The sequence below is a fragment of the Ixodes scapularis genome, unplaced genomic scaffold (genome assembly GCF_016920785.2).
Source record: "Ixodes scapularis isolate PalLabHiFi unplaced genomic scaffold, ASM1692078v2 PGA_scaffold0__279_contigs__length_252992795, whole genome shotgun sequence".
NCBI lineage: Eukaryota > Metazoa > Arthropoda > Arachnida > Ixodida > Ixodidae > Ixodes > Ixodes scapularis.
In genome coordinates, this window is record NW_024609835.1 from 168216403 (window position 1) to 168234064 (window position 17662).

The window sequence follows — 17662 nt, forward strand, 5'->3', positions numbered from 1 at the left end:
GGAAGAGGAGAAAAAAACGGCTGCGGCGCTCCAGGATGGCCAGCTCAAGCTCATTCAAACATTAATAGGAAAGCTGGATAAACAATAAAGCAACTAGAAAACCGTACTTATCTTTATCGCAAGGGAGACAAAGTGTCCGGTAATTACATCGACTCAGCCTTTTATTGAAACAATCTATACTACATATCGAAACAGAATGGCCAAAACCAGCAGGGGCGGATCAGGGTTTCTTTCCAAGAGGGGGTCAGGCCAGGGGGCGGAGGGAGAGAGCATGCTTACACACGGCCGAATATATGGCCCTAACTAAGACGTACGTGCTATCTCATTATGCCATTGTCCAATGTAATTGCAGGAGTGAAGATTGTGTTCGACTGCATTCAGCAAATCTCATTAAGAGTGACTTCCGGCTGCAAATTCAAAATTCTAGAGAGGGCAGGACATCCTGACTCCCCCGTGTGTCCGCCTTCTAGAGCCAGTAACAAAGCAATAAAACGGTAGAGGTGCTGAAGAGTTTGCGACAGTTAATCATGGCGACAGTTCCCCAAGATGGAAATATTTTTGAAGGATGCAGAAAAGAGGACATAATAGCTCTGCACCTTCTGATGACGTTATTCTGTCCTTTCTGAATCCTTACAATATATATTGCAGTCTAGGGAACACTGATTGATTCATTATTTTATTAATTATCACCCTTAAATGTCCACGGGGTGCTTTACATAGGGGGAGGGGGCAAAACTCGCATGTAAATTGAAACAGAAACACACAAACTAGGATAGCAAACACAAAAAAAAAATTAGAACAAATTCAGAAAATTAAAGCAGCTCAAAGAGAACTTTCGATTTACATACGTAGAAACACAGCGTTACATGCCGCGCAAAATGGAAACAGCGGACCTGAAGTAGAATTGAAACTAGAAAGAAAGGAACACTTGGTGTCCTATGCTATACATTTACATGCAAGTGCATCTATATACGCCAAACATAACATGAAGTTTACGAATCAAGGGAAAGGGGCACAAGGTAAACATCAAGGGCGGGTGCCTCGACCTCAAAGAAATTAGACACTTGACTGCCGTATAGGCATGTGTGACAATTTGACAGTAGGGTGGCAACCTTATACATGCGCCCAAGTCTTTGACGCGACATTTTGTGGTTCTTGTGGAAATCCACAAAAGCAAAATCTGCGGCCACCTTCCCAAACCCCCACTCGACCGCCTGGCGGACTGTACTCATCCTCTTGTTAAAGAGAGCTTCGTGCGGCAGCAGGCGGGAGCCTCCAAATGGCTTGAGAAGGAGAGGCCGCAGTGGGTACGCTGGGTCCCCGTAGATGACGTATCTTTCACCGTGGTTGATGGCTTGCAAGTTGTCATAAAGGGCGGTGTCTTTGAGGATACCTGAAATTGGTTATTTGCATACTTTTATTGGCACTGAACATCCAAGACCAAGGCCTCTCTTACATTTAGGAGCGACCTTAGGAGCTTCTTAAAAAAATGGAAAGTGAAACTCGTATTCTCTGATATCCCGTGGAATTGTTCTACTTCATCATTTGAGCTGTGTGAAACCATTCTTTTGTCATATACTGCTTTAGTTTCTTTAGGAATGGAGGACTACACCCATTCTCAAATTTGTGTTCGTTGAATGGAAAACTGTACACTGCGGGACAGGGCCTGCGCTGTATTGCGACTCCCACCAAATAAATATGGTACAGCGATGAACTCCATCGGCCTGGTTCCTTGGATACAACGCTTATATCGTGTTCAAAGTAGGTTTCAGCCCTTCATGCCATGTAGCTGGATGCTTATGAGTAATACTGTGGACAATGCTTGCTATTTAGATATTTGTCTACTACTGCGCGAACGAACGAACAATGCTAAGGTAACCTAGAACTAGCTGCGCACACTCGCATAGGGTCGGTTGTTATTGTAACCTCGTGCAAAAAAAATGTGCATGGAAAGCATCAACGAAAATCTGAGCACAAAGAAGACACTTGCCTGCGTCATGTCGTCGCCCATTAAAAGGGCCATCTAATTGGCAGATGATGCCGTTGGCAGACATCAGTGCTTGATAGTTCTGCATGTGGTGCCGCTTGTGTCCGGAGAAATGCTCCTGTTGCCCCACCGACGGCCGGCAGATATGTCGGGCAGTGCCGTCGATGAAGCCCCAGCAGTTCTTTAACGGCGCACCTCTCGCATGCACCGCCTGCAAAACATCGCCCGGAAATTAAGGTTGACAGATGCACAGCGCAAACACCTGCAAAAGGCCGGCGTATTCTCACCTCGGAGAGCTTCTTGAGGCAGGGCACGTCAAGCCACTTGTGGTTCGTCAGGTCTGATAGCAGATGTCCAAACTGGTATTCTATATGCGCCATGACAGTGCTTACTACGCTCGAAATGACCGAGCTGTGCCGACCGAACGTTCTTTCTAAATCGCAAAGGCGATTGGGGTACGCCAGCCTTCGCAGGGTCATGCACAGCGCCTCGTACCCCGGAACCCTCACTCGCTGGGCGCTTTTCACCTCGGCTGGAATTTTTAGAGCTGCCACCAGATCTTCTAAATCCATTTTTTCAAATCTAAAGCTCCTTTTGAACGTCCACTCGTCCATGTTCGGAACATCTACAAATCCGTGCTGCCCAATGTTGCGTCTGGGGACAGGCTCTGATTCAACAAAATATATCGCTTCAATCTCCGGCCACGTTAGCTCATTTAACAGTAAATTGTCGCCCAACACGCTGTAGCGCTCCATCACACCCGTGGAAGGAGCCGATGATCCGAACCGAGGCTGCCGCAGGTTACCTTCGACAGCACCACGTTGCACCACGGGCAAGGTGAGCACACGAGACGGCGTCGGCTAGCCCTCGACGGATGCGTTTGGCTTGAGGCGCGACCAGTATCCAACAGCTTAGCTGACAAATTAAGTTACTTGGTCGTATACCAAGGAAGTACCACTATAACTACTCGTAATGAGGAAAATATTTTTTAAAAGTGGCTTTTTATGCGGCATTTGTCCAAATAAATGTACCGCTTTAAAAACGAACCACGCCGGTATTCACTATCATCATCATGACTTTTTCCAGCCGTTGGAGAAAGAAGAAACTTCCATAGGCGCGGTTAGGCGCGGTTACGGTATGCTAAAACGTTCTTTACCCGCTACGCTCTCGGTCCGGTACCGGCTCGATGGTCGCGGTCGCGGTAACCCCGGCTGTCGCCCGGTACGCGGTAAGCTAAAACTCTCTATTAGAGAGTTTTAGAGTATTCATGCTCTTGTTCAAGAGGCTTGTAATACCTAGGGTGCCTCAATGTCCTTCTGTTTAGGGTGATGCCACCCTCTGTAGTACCCGATGCCGACAGCACGCGCTCACGGGGAAAATACAAAGAAATCGACGAAAACAAAATGTCGCCATAGCACAATCAGCGCCACGAGCGCGTGCAGGGACACGCTCTTTCATGCGCTTCTGAACAAAAAATAAAAATACAAGAGGGGGACAAAATGGCAAGATGTCGTGCTCCACCCTAAGCAAAGGGCACATGAAGTGCTCCACCCAGTAATACCTGGAGGGGCCATATCGTAAGCCCCGTGGATGCCACCAGCCACTACCTTTTGACACCTGCCGCTTCTTCATTGTTCCCGCTTGTGCCAGTAAATTAGCTACGGTTCAGAGTAACGACACTTGGCCATATTGTGGCTTAAAATCATGGTTGCCAGTTATATGAAGCTTTATCTAAAATCACAGGAAACGCTTTTCCCTCCCTCACAAATGTTTAAACAACCCGCGACAGATCATTGCAATATTGCATCAGCTTCCTAGCACCGCATCTAATGCTGAGGAAGTCGTACTTTTAGATCACGATGATCGGCAGTTGCGTTTGCTCTAAGCAAGACCCAAAATGGCGGCGCCCAAAACAATTTTGGGGAACGGAGTGCCGATACTTTAAAGCTCATTTAGTGACTCTAGACATAAAGTGAACTCGGGTGTATTCTTTTCCTCTTCGTCTTCATTGTTTATTGATTTCAATCATATCGAATAATGAACACATTATATCACGCTACGCTTGTGTAAATATTGGTCTTAGATTTATTAGCCTGACCCAGTACTTAAACCATTCAGTTGTCGATAGTAAATCTTCCAATATATTTTTTAAATGTGAGGGTAAAAAGACACGGAGATTGATGATGATACAGACGCCAACGCCGCCCTCGGAAATTTTTTGAACATTAGAAATCAGCAGTTTGTCTGCCATCCGCCAGGTAGCGCAACAAAACACCCAAACAGTTTTTAATTGTTTTTAAAATTAGCTAAGCTCTACACCTATTAAGAAACCAAAGCAATATCATTGTGAAAATTTAATACATCGCAATGTATATCTATTCCAAACTATAAATGTTATTAAATGCCAATAAATCTGTTTGATGTCCAAAACAGATATGCGTCAAAAACAGGTAAGTTTGAAGGGCTCCTGGAGGGTTATGACTTTGAAAATGAAAAAAAAAGCCATCGTCCACCTCTTGGGCAACCATTGTAGCTCTAAATGTTATAAAAGATTTTTTCATCGTTTAATTATTTCTTCAGCGGCATTTGAACTAGCATGGCACGAAGCACAAAAAAGTGCTACGTTTGATATAAAATATCTAAACAACAACAATTTACACAACATTAAATTTTTTTCTGCATATTACCAATTATAAGCACTACATCTGTAGTTAATTTCATTGCCCTATCTCTTGTCATTAAAAACATATTTGTGCGGAAAAATGTCAATTTTAGGGCAATATTTGGAGGGATGAAAAAAACAAAGTAGTGCAAATATCAAAAAAGTGTATCGTTAGATTCTGCTCCGACATCATCTTAACAAAACTGCTATATTGGAACCGTGCTATCTTTAATGGATCGTTCATAAAACATGAACTATCGGAGCAAGTGAGGGTCCGCGCCATCATATTCGCAACGCTACAAATGCGCATGAACAGTAAAAACCAACACATACATAATATCAAATGAAAGAGGATTGCATTGCCTTTCAAATGACATCAATTCCAAAAAACAGTATTTAAAAGGAGATGAGTAATGGCCTGCCGAAAAGTACCTAAACTGCCACATTCAGTGGGACCGTGGCCTTAAAAGTTATAGGCAAGCTAAAATTACAAAAACAAGCGAAAACAAACCTCCCTCATGACGTCCTTGGTCGCTTGAGTGGCCGTGAACTAGAGGAGGGGTAGTGAGCTCAGCGAGCGCTCACGGCTGCCGCACTCCGTGTCGACGGCTCGAGAGGGCGCCACTAAAGCACGTTCTGGCTAGGCTGTATGAAGCGGGCAGCCCGGGGCGGCTCGCATTGCATTTTCTGCGCAATCAAACACTAATTCGGCATGACACTGCAATGGCCACAGACGACAGCAAACACGGGGTAAAGATCAGTTCAGAACGGGAGCCACTTCGCGCTGCCATCCCTCCAAAGGGCCAAATCGCAAGCCAAAGCTGCTCGCCAAAGGCCTTGGGAACGGTCGGAACCGGTGGGATCCTGCAGTCAATACGACCGCAGCGCTGCCGCGTACATCCGGGACCTTTTTACGCTCGCCAGTCGTCGGTGCCTGATCCCACTACACCTTTATAGTATGCGCCGCCTTTTCCACCGCTTGGTGGCGGGTATGTCGACGGGTCATTTGTTGTCATTTAAAACTTGTTGTTGGCCTAGTTAATTCATGATGCAGTATAGAGGTTTTTTGCGCGACACAGGGGACAATTACAAGCGAGTAAACACGGACAAGCGCAAGCTTTCAACTACTTTATTCGTGCGCAATCGACCACGAACATGTTCGTGGTCGATTGCGCACGAATAAAGTAGTTGAAAGCTTGCGTTTGTCCGTGTCTACTCGCTTGTAATAGTCCCCTGTGTTCGTGGTCGATTGCGCACGAATAAAGTAGTTGAAAGCTTGCGCTTGTCCGTGTCTACTCGCTTGTAATTGTCCCCTGTGTCGCGCAAAAAACCTCTATACTGGTCATTTGTTGTTTCCGTAGTTTCTAAACTGCATTTGTTTCTTTTCTGATCTGAAATAGCGAACAAAAACTACTTTTATAAATTTTTAAAACGGTTCGCGCCTTTTATATTTTGTATTAAGACTAAAAAGAAGCTTTTAGCGGCTCTGACCAGTAGTAAGCTCAGGACCAAAGACGTCACATATCGCGCGCTTTCGGCATGCACCGCGGGTCATTCCCGTAGGTGGAGGAAGTTTCCGCGTCGTCCGGTTAAAATATGACGCACTGATATTTAGTTACTCTCTCCGTGCCCGCTGGCTTGCCCGAACCCCAAGAGACGTGGAAACCGCAAAAAAGGTGAACGCTTATGATTGCAAGGCCCCTTTAAGTAAAGGCCTCGGGAGGAGGTCCAAACGAAATTCGCCGAACCTCGCCAGACAATATGTGCTCTAACGTACTCCACCGCGGGGGTCGGCGAGCCGCGCATTCACAGCACGCTTGGGGTAGTGCACGGGTCGTGAAGATATAGCTTATCTTTCACTTTGGCGACGAAGTCGACGAAGTAAACAAGCCACCGCTTTGGAATCCGCAAAGGGTGCTGGAGTCGGCAGCGGGTCGTCGGGAATCCGCATGAAATCCCGGATTTTAGCTGGTTTTAAAGGTCATTGATTAACAGTAAATGCGCCACGACCCTGCGTTTTTTTTTCTTTGGCCGCGATTGGTCTATCCTTTAAGAGCGATTCCACAAGGGAAATGAGAGCCGGGATGACGCACTTTTGGCGTTGCTTGCTTGGCTCCCTTGGATCATAGCATTGACTGTGGAGTACAGCAACACATCGTGTTACGTTATAATGTGATTCAGATCTTACTGGAGAAAGTCCGAGTTTCTCCCGCGGGTTATTTCACCCGATAACACATACAAAGCGACTCTGGACGCGAGTAGGGTTTCCAAGACGAAGGAGCCAAACCTGTTGTTTTAGAGCGAGACCATTTTGAAACACGGCCTATGTGATAGTAATTTAAAGCGCGGGAAATTATACATTCGGTATCACGTATAGTTAAAGCTCGCTTATCGGAGATCACCCGCGCACGTAATGAACTGTTATGTTGGTCCGAAGCGACGACGTCGCAAACATCTCAGTGATGCTCAAGTTAAAAGGCAACTCCGGTCGAAAATGAAACCAAAATAAAAGACTGGTATCGCTCTAATGGCACGAAATATGATCACAGCGAAAAAGTATTACGTCATAGTGAAGCCGGTGTATCCGATTTTAAAGATATGACAGCTGCTGTTTAGGAAGTGAGAAGCGGGTTAGCTTTTAGTCAAGCAACACTGGTCGACGCGTGCCGTAGCACCCCCATGACGTCACGTCGCGGCCGTAGAGCTGATGATCAGTGTTGCCATCCCTCTCTAGCAGATAGATTCGGTTTTGCCTGAGACGCCCGAAACCAAACTTTGAGCCCATGGTATTTATAAAACTACACACCATATCGAAGAAAAAAATATACATTGTAAATCAGGGGCACGGAGCGAGCTGAAGGCAGTCGTAATCCCAAATTCGAAAATATTGACCGGAGTTGCCCTTTAAGCAGAAGTAAGTGTTTGAGGTACACGCGCAGAGTCTAGAATTTTGTTTGAAGTGTAACTCCGGTAAAAAGTCTAACCAAACTAAATGACTGATATCGATTTGCAGAGACTAAATACGAGCCCTGCCAAAATATTACGCTATTGGGAAACCGCGATTTACTTTAAATCGATATTAAAAAAGCTACCACCAGCTTATCAGCCGATATTCAATGAGTTGGTTGTTTCTTAAGCAACCTTGTGCCCCGACGTCATACTAGCCCCATTCGTGCCCAAAGAGGTCAAGCCTGGTCAAGCAGGTTGCTTGTCCGTATACTGGCAGTTCTTTCACCGTGTTTTTCCACTGCGTTATCAGCCGTACCGGCCGACAATTTATGTTTCATACGTTTTAGCGGCCGTCTTTTGTAAGGGCTTCACAGCGATCGCGAATGAAGATTATTGACTCTGCTCACACACGCGCGTCTCGGTGCCGAAGGTGGCATTCAATGGCGGCCATAGTTTAGTTCACTGATCCCTATTGTAGTACGCTGGATCAAGCGCGTAGCCAGGGGGGGTTTTCAGGTGTCAGAACACCCCCCGAAATATTAGTTTATTATATTTATATATATATTTTTTTTTGTGTGTGTGTGATGGCCATTAGCACCTTGAAACACCCCCCGAAAATATTTTCTGGCTACGCCACTGGGCTGGATCGCGGACCGCGGCCTCGGCAGCTGGGGCCGAGTATCGCCACCGGCGGCCATTGATTGACACCAGCCAATGTATGGGACTCTATGGGAAAAACGAGAAAAAGTGACGTTTTTTACGTTTTCCCCTGTTTCTAAGCTGTTCTCGCCACTGAAACTGTTTGGATGTTTTTCGATAAGCACGTCAAATAGCTTGTGCACAAACATTAATACTGTCAGCCCTCGCAGTTCCTATAAATAAATATTTTGTGGTCGAGAGTGACTCCGCTGTAGTGCAGCTCAATGAGGCGAGAGTTACCTAGAGTTACCGCGGAGTCCGTGCCGGTTTCGTTAAGTTGGGTTTAGCAGACGACAAGCTCGAAGGCTTTGCTACGCGGAATTCCCTCACTCCCGGAAAGCCGCTGTCGAGATGGAACTTCTTTGTCATCCATCAACTTCTGTGCTTCCCTAAGGACGGTCTTATTGAAGGCAAGTTTTTTTTGTTTACTCTACTACGAAAGCAAGCTTGCCAGCTCAGTCGTAGGTGCTCCGGTACGTTTGATTTTTTTATTCGGCGACCGGACGTTTGACAAATACCGATTCGATCTCCAAACAGTCGACATAAGGATCGCAGTGCACCATAAAATACTCACCTCCAAGCACAGCGTACATGCTTCAATATGCTTACTTTTGTGCGTTTCTCCCATAGACTTGCGTGTACTGCCTGGTGTCAAGCAATGGCCGCCGGTGGCGACACCGACGGGCTCCCGATCCGCGATCCAGCCTACTAAAATAGAGATCAGTGGTTTAGTTCATTCCTGAGCTGCGCGAGCTTACGATTAACTTCCACAACGCTTCTGCAACGTGCATCGCACTCGACCAAGATTGTGGTTCTTCACAGGAGATAAGTGGGGGCTCGTTCTGAGCCTGCCTTCATCGCGGTAAACTTGCTTTTCGGTCGGCAACTTTATTAATCTGTATTAATATTTGCTACAGATCTTTGACGTGTACGAAGCAAAACAGTAAAACAGCCTTAGCATCTTACCTGAGTGATCGGGACTGCTCTTGCGACTAGGCAAGTTGTACGTCTTGCGGTACCGCGAAGCGAGACTTGCGTCACACAAAGGCAGTGCAGCTGATCACCAGAGATGCCATCATGCTCAAGCCGGTAGGCACCCTGTGTGATGTTTGTATTGTCCTTGTCTACATCCCGTTTGAGTATATGATCAGATTGCTATACCTTATCTGATTTTCGCTGAAATTGCGGAATAACCCCGTAAAACACTAAAGCGAAAAAGCGCTCTGAATGTACACCCAAAACAAAAAAAACAAAAAAAACAAAGTTGTGAAAAGAAAAAACTGATCTGTGCGAGGCGAATTTTTTTCATCTACCATTCCGCTCGGGCATGGAAAGAAGCATTATTTCATTTTAGTAGGAATCTAGTTCACTTCAGTAATTTCCATAAAAACATATGTATATCCGATCCAACTTTTAAAAGCATCACATGATAACAATGTTCCCGACGCAGGCAGTGACTGTTAATTACGTGTCGTAATATTCAATCTTTTTCGGCTGCGACAAGAGGTGACCACCGAGTCCTACTACAGGGTGTGCCCCCCAAAAAGCATTTACAGGGTATTTTTACCGTAAAAATAAGCTAAACATCACTGAACGCTCATTTTCTGCTCAAATGTAATTCTGTGTGGCCGATTAAGATGCCAAAGTTTCAGCATTAACCGTTATCTTGTTCAAAAGTTATGTGATTTTCCGAAATTGTGAATGGAATAAGGGGGTTCATCTTCCCCGTTTTCGGTAACTGGACCCATAAAGCTCCGTGTATTATAACAGATCCACCGGTTGCCATTTTCTAAATAATATTTTTAGAAAATCGCTTATCAATTTTGAATGAGATAACGGATGGTGCTAAAACTTTGGAATCTGGTTCGGACTTCTAGCGCTACATTTGGGCGGAGAATGAGCGCTATAGGTGATACATAGTTTATTTCTGCGGTGAAAAACATGAACTATATTTTTAGGGGGACGCCTTGTGCACTCCGCCTCTTTTTCAAAACGAAGTGAAAGCTCTAAGCAGAAAATCAAGAAAGGTTTAAAAATATTGCTCTGCTTTTTTTTGGTGCGTGTGAGCGTGCGGGCGGGCGGGCGGGCGGGGGAATTTTGATATTCGTCTGAGTTAGAGAAAAACATGGTACTTATTTTATATTAAGCCGGAGTTTCAGGATAAGCTCTCAGTATCTCTTGGCTTCCAGTAGTTTCTCAAAAGCAAACCAAAATTATACGAAGTAAAGGTTAGTTGCTGTTTTTTTTTTATTTAAAAGTGATTGAATGATTGATTGTCGTTGTAAACACTAAAACCAATACTTTATTATATGGGAATTGGATTTCAAAAGATTCTTTCATAATCTTAATAAAAAAAATCGCGTTTGGCACAGCTTTGATACTCTGATTGAGCTCGAACACGTCGAAGTGAAATGGTTGTCGGCCAAGCTAAATCTCTTATTGAAGTGTTGGACGAACGTGCCGGGGGTTCAGTTCTGAATCTTTTCGCCGTCTTCTTGATGAAAAGAATCGGTGCGATACCTCCCTTTGCTTCTCCCGCCTTGCTGATCCACACCTGAGCAGAAAGAAAAAAAAACGAGAAATTTGCGCGTGCACCGTATTACGGCGCACATTGGTGGGCGCACCTAAAGCCCCTCTATCCTGGGAAAAGTGACGCCATTCGTTGTTGTGGAAATGCTCGAGACACGTGCCGTGCGGCAATTCTGGGAAATTCATGGCGTCTGAAATCTTCCCAAGGGCTGCACGTTGCACGTGCCTCGTGTATCGTCGCACCTTGCGCTACTTTTGAAACATGAAAGGGGCTTTAGGCGCACCACGGGTAAATTGGAAAGGTAGCATCAAATTAAGAGGCAAAGGGACAGGCACAAACAGGGTCAATAGATTTCAGAGATAGGAAAGTAAAAAAGGGCTGTAGCATCCACTTGGCGGTTATCAAATTGGGATTATACGGGAGATTACTCGGCGTTTGAAGTAGCCGGTCTCAGAATGTGGCAACGTAATGTTTACTATATCAAAGAAGTAAATTAATTGGATTTGTAGAAGATTGCCCTGCGAGATCCTGGAAGTTGCTTTCAAAGTGAGCACATCCCGCATGGAAACAAAGAGGTTTAGAGCACAACCTTTAATAACTATAGTTTGAGCAGTTTGAGTGTGCTATATTGAAAAAAAAAAAACACGACTCTTTTGTTTTTAGTTATAAAGTTTGGGTATGGATTTGGGGAAGCGTTAGCCCGCCAGTTCGAGCATTGGTTCGAGACACTTCGGGGTAAGTTCGGTGCTAGCTGGTGCTATTGACTAAGGACGCGTAATGATGTGTGTCAAGGTGATCACGTACTATTGAACTTTTAAAATGAAGTGCTCAGGGTACAATCTTTTTTATAAACGAGCGCTGTACGTTCCTTCGGTGAAAATGGGGCTCCTCCCTTCTTTGAGGAAGAACGGTGGAACCGCAGCGAATAGGCGTGAAGGGGAGAAGGGGTGTATACTCCGCTGCATTTTAAGTACGACCGCATCCTAGCTACCATCCAAAAAAGCCAATGAGGCAGCAGGCAAAAAAAAACGCAACGTCACGGCGCTCGTTGCATTTGTGGGCTTTCTATCGCCAGCTAAGTCAATCACGTCTACACAGAAGCGCAGGATCGCAACCGATTCAGTGTGCGCAAGAAACCGACCTCACCAGTCAGTTTGACTACGCCACCGCTGCCGCAATGCATTAAGGGAACTTTAGTATTTCTGCACGCGCGGCAAACTCGCTGGAGCTCTGTGCGTGTTGAGCACGAGACAGCACTAGCCCCCTCATGCACTGCCGTTTGTCTCCTGTGAACTAAAATTATGGCGGCGTCACGCCTGCGCCGAACGCTTCGTGAGATCGGTCTATTGGCTTAGTACAGGGGGCTCCATACCTTTTCGCTAAGGCCCCCCAATCAGGAATCGAGTAGCTTTCTCTGGGGTCGTAAAACAAATAAGTAATACAGTAGGAAAAAGCAAATATGCTCTCAGTTGCACCTCAAAATGTGGAAAGCGATCAGGTAAAACCAATTGCCACTTCGATCGTAGCGCCACCTTCGCTGCGCGCGATCGAGCAACGGCACAGGTCAAGGTCATACGGGCGATATAGCTCCTAAGGGGCTATATTGTATTTTTTATGATTTTGACGTCAGAGGTAACGTCAAAGCACCCAGACAGGACGACGTGACGTTACGACGACGCCACGACGTCATCGTCGACTACGACATTACGCGACGCCAAGATGCTGTCGTAAAGCCGTCGTGACATCCCGTTGCGTCGAGGACGACGCCGTTTCGCGACATCAAGTGGCCGTTGTAACGCGGTCGTGACGTCGTGTTGAGGACAACGCCGTTACGCGACATCAAGTCGCCGTTGTGACCCGGTAGTGACATCGCGTCGCGTTGAGGACGACGCCGTTACGCGACATCAAGTCGCCGTTGCAACGCGGCCATGACGTCGCGCGCCGCGTCGAGGACGACGTGGATGTGGTCGTCGATGTTGGCGTCGACGCCCCACACAACCTCAAACATTGCTATGACGTCACGTTAACGTCGTCCTGACGTCATCGTTAACGTCAACGTCACAACAAAGCCTTGACGGCGTGTAACGTCGCCGCCTTCCGCCAGCATCAACGTCGACGCGCAGTCACGACGGAGTCTTGAAATCGTGTAACGTCGTCGACGATGACGTCAACGTCGCCTTCCTGAAGTTGTCGGGACGTCTTCGTGACGTCGAGTTGCGTCACGTCGACAACGACGTCGACGAACTGACAAGGACGCCGTCATCTTGACGTCCCGTGACGTCGTCGTCATCAACGTCAACGTTGACATCGTCGTCGTTGTCAACGCAATATGACGTCATAACGCAGTCTTGATGTCGTGTAACGCACGTTGTCAACGTCGATGACGACGTTGACGTCAAGGCGTTATCCTGATGTCGCATGGCGTTGTGACAACAAGTCAGGCCGCGGTGACCTCATGTACGTGACGACTGACGTCTAGGTTGTATAAAAAATATAGTCCGGCGTTCTATTGTTTCTATCACCTTGACCAGTGTGCCGGTTGAGCTTGGGTTTGGAACGAAACGCGTGTTTTATAAAACAAAAACCGGCTATTCCAAAACAAAAACCGGCTATTCCAAGCCACTTTGCTCGTAGCGCCCTTTCGGGCGCTATGAGCGAAGTGGCTTGGAATAGCCAGTTTTTTCTACATGCGGAGGTACCTAAATAGCCCTCCGATGGCCCTACTTTTCCCTTCTAATACACTCTACCCGTTTCAAACGGGTACCCGTATCCCATAATCACGTTTGGCCCAAACGGATCGACAAGTTTGCCACCCGTTTGATTCAAACGGGTCGACCAGTTTGCCACCCGTTTAAATTTAATTTTTTTTTCAGTAGGAAATAAATGATCCTATATAAACAATCATTAAAAACAAGATTAGAAGTTTGAGTAAGAAGTAAAAAAAGACAGAATAATATCAGGTGGATGAATAAAACTACTTTATATTCAAATCTAGTATTTAGTAAAAAAAAACTATGACATTGGACATTATGGGGACCGAGAAAACTCACCAGGTATAAATCAAAGCGAATAGAAATTTTGGCATGTTCCAGCAAGGCAGAAGACTATAATTGGAATGATAGAACTGATGCTGACATTATGCGATAGATACAAAACATGACAGTAATACCCGTGCCACACGGGCAACTCGAATGCCGTTTACAACGAATGACATTTGTGTGATCGGCGAATCAGCTCGCAATCTGTCGCGCGTGGAATGCGCCACGCCCGGACTGTCGCGCGCTGATTGGCCATCCGCTCAAATGTCATTCGCCCAATATACATGTGAGCGCTCACGAATCTTAACACACGAAGTTATCCAGGTATGAAACAGGGGACTAAATACTTTTCGCCCACAATGTGCGAAGAAACAAAAGCACTAGCTGTAGCACGGTCGAGCAATGCGGGTGGAATGGGGCTTTCACGTACTACCTGTGAACGGAGGTGCGACGTGGTTAATTTTCATTGCCGCCCTGGTTGGCGTCGTGGCTGCCACTGACGACCGCCACCAGAGATCCAGTAAAGTAAGTGGGTAAGCGCGGTGTAAGTTTCTGAAACCATATCCAACATTACGCGTAGCAACTAGATACTACCAAAGTGGGATTTCGCATAACGCGAGTAATGTTGGAAAACAACTCTTTCAAGCAGACGACACGGCGATTCTCTTTTCGTCGCGCAATTTTTGGCAGGACGCCAGGGCTGCCATCTTCGCTCTCTTTGTGCGGCATGGCGACTTAAAGTCCCGACTACCCTCTCCTCACTGCAAAAAAAAGAAAAAATCTTTTTTTTATTATTTTTTGTGCGTGGCGACGACAACGGAGGACGACGAAATCCCTGCAAAGTATCACCCATAAAACTATCGATTTAAAACTTTAAGGCACATTGCTAGGCAATTGTGATGCTAGAACGTGAAACGTTCTGGCATCACAAACGTTTAGCGTTTGTGATGTGAAGTTTCCAGATGCCAGACGTCTACTTTTACAGCGCTCTTCATCAGGCAGTTTTATGCGTACCATATGTGCACTTGATTGCTGTTTTTAAAATGCAGCGATACTACCGCTAATCGTGCTGAAAAAACTGGCGATCTTCCAGAGCCTTCCCTTTACCCTCGAGCTCCTCTCCAGTAGTGCGAAAAGGTGGCCAAGCTCCTACTCACCTACCCCTCTGGTCACATGACCTCCTCGTTAACCAACGCATCGATCATCTCACTCCTCCTCTCCCATCCATCAACCAATCAGTGTCTAGCCTCGCGGCCACGCTTTTATCTAGCTTCACGAAATGCCGAACAGTTAGCCAAAGAACGTTTCACACTAAAGGCCTGTTCACACAGGCAGCGGAGCGCTACAAGCATAGCGCTTACCTCGCGCTAAGCGCGTGCTGACGGGAGCGTTCACCAGCTTTGTATCGCACCGTCAAAACTGTTGCTCATGGCAGACGATAAGTAGCTGACGGCACGTGAGAAGCGCTACATCAGCGCTCCGCTGCATGTGATAACCGGCCTTAATAGTACCTTAACCCACGGCGATGTGTCGTGGCATGCTGGAAAGACTTTTTTGACTACGATTCTAATCAGTGTCGAGCCGCGCGTCACCGCTTTTATCCACGCTTCACTTTTTATTTCTGCATTACGAAATACCGAACGCCTAGCCAAAATCACGAAAAGAGAAAGCGCGAAGCACAAGAAAAAATGGAAGACTACACAGGACAAGCGTTTACTCTCAACTGACTTTTCAATTCGAAAGAGGACAAAGACGAAGACATAAAAACCCTAAAGCTAAAGCAACGAATATATTTTGAGAAAGGAGCGAAATGATCCGAAAAGACTGTAAATTAAAGAAAGATAAAAGAAAGAAAATCAGCAAAACACAAAAGGAAAAGGTGTACATGATTACAGTAACAGAGTGAGAAATAAAATGGAAGAGAATGAAGATAAAGCAAATATGAGAAAAAATTAAGGAAAATATTTTATGTACCCTATGTCTTTTGATGACAAGGTCACAGATGGTGCATTGGTAAAGGCGTCTCTCTTGGTCGCAATGACTTCAGCCTGAAAAATCTCGCGCGTTCGCTCGTTGGGACACCTCCTCAGAATCCTTGTGCGGGACAGCAGTGGGGCGCATCCATAGTTGCTCACATATGTAGCGAGATGCCCCGACGGAAAGTATTTAAGAGATAGCGCATGTTCTCTTAGCCTTACGTCAATGCATCTTCCGGACTGTCCCACATAAACCTTCCCACAGGTGAACAGGATCTCATACACTACCACGCTGCAACAGTTGACGTATATGTGGCGGTGTCTAACCCCGCATTTGTCAGGCTCTTGTGCTAGGGCAAAGCTTTTTTTAGCTTTCTCATGGGCTGAAAGCACTACCGGTGCATAGTATTTGGAGGCGATTTTCTTGAAATTATGAGAGATACCATGGATGTAAGGGACAAACGCTGGTAGACTTCTTTTTTTTTTGTACTTATATTGCTTGTTTTGTTTGCTTTGATCATACATTCAGCGGCAGTTTGATACTTTAGACCCATGTTACGGATAAAAAAAACAGGACGCGGGATGGCCAAAAAAACATGCTTTTCGTGCAAGGCTCGTCAAATTATGAGGCGCTGGAGAAATTCAGCCTTCTGCGTTAGGTCCTTATTTCGAGCTCTTTTTGTTCGCCTTCCGTCCATTGAAAAGCATGCGGGAAGGGCCTTAGAACGCACCTGGTATCGCTGCGCCGCAGCGTTCTTCCGCAGCATAAAGTTCGTCTGCTTTCCTCGCCGTCACCATGGCAACGAACGCCGAATGAATAGAAGCACGCACGGTACCGCCGCGTGAAGCAAGCGACAGCTTGCGCCATTTTACGAACGCCGTCTGCTAGCCAAAGCCAAACGCGGTGTGTCAGATCAACCACCTCCGCCGGTGCGCCGCTAGCAAAGACGACGAAGCTGAGACACGCCGACGTCGATCGAGTAAGCAACAACACCGCGGGACGACTGCAACGGCGGCATTTATTCGGATCAAAGGCGCGAAATAAGCAAGAACAATTTTTATTTGAATCATAACACCCGATATCCAAGTTGGGGACCACATACCTTTGCTGGGTCTTTCCTGTGAACTTTTTACAGAGACTACTTTTTACAGAGACGACTACTCCACTGTGCCTCGGAGTCTCCAGCGGAGATCCGGCAGTTTTTAATAATTATTATTATTGTCATTCGAAGGGCACTCTTCGTATGCTGCTTCGTTCCTGACGCCATAAAAATATGGGGCGGGATTACTGTGCACCACGTATAAAAAAAAATGAAAGCCGTTTACAACTCCCTGTAACGCCGAATTTGAGCGCAGCTCTTGAGGAGGTGGGAAGGGTACTGGGGTGATCAGTTGACCTCGGAAGGGGGGGCCACGTGACCTCGGCGGTCACGTGACCTGGGAGATCACGTGACCTCGGGGGGAGGGGTCACGTGATCCCCCATCATCATCACTGATGACGTCATTGTCACGTGACCCCCCAGGTCACGTGACCCCCCCCCCCTAGGTCCTCCCGAAGGAACCCGAGGTCCTCCCGAGGTCCTCCCGAGGTCCTTCCGAGGTCCTCCCGAAGGAACCCGAGGTCCTTTCGAGGTCCTCCCGAAGAAACCCGAGGTGCTTCCGGGGTCCTCCCGAAGGAACCCGAGGTCCTGGGGGGGGTCACGTGACGATGACATCATCAGTGATGATGACGATGACGATGCGGATGCCGATGAAGTCATTGGCATCCGCATCGCCAACGTCATCGTCACTGATGACGTCATCAGTGACGTGACTGATGAC

General features: G+C 46.6%; 1 protein-coding gene across 1 annotated transcript; it reads right to left on the reverse strand.

The window, feature by feature from the left end:
* Window positions 1-992: 992 nt before the first annotated feature.
* On the reverse strand, window positions 993-2742 carry LOC8033339 (protein ALP1-like). The gene is made up of 3 exons (XM_029979777.3): window positions 2275-2742; window positions 1991-2198; window positions 993-1393 (listed from the first exon to the last, which is right to left on the reverse strand). Exons 1-3 carry the CDS (start codon window positions 2740-2742, stop codon window positions 993-995), a joined length of 1077 nt encoding a protein of 358 aa, XP_029835637.3.
* Between the last annotated feature and the right edge of the window lie 14920 nt (window positions 2743-17662).

What these genes read in the sequence shown, in the direction of transcription:
- LOC8033339 (XM_029979777.3), bottom strand. Translation starts at nt 2,742, where the DNA reads ATGGAGCGCTACAGCGTGTTGGGCGACAATTTACTGTTAAATGAGCTA. An exon ending in GCCTCAAGAAGCTCTCCGAG is followed by an intron (nt 2,199 to 2,274) that starts GTGAGAATACGC and finishes GATGTTTTGCAG; the next exon opens with GCGGTGCATGCGAGAGGTGC. An exon ending in TGGGCGACGACATGACGCAG is followed by an intron (nt 1,394 to 1,990) that starts GCAAGTGTCTTC and finishes AACCAATTTCAG; the next exon opens with GTATCCTCAAAGACACCGCC.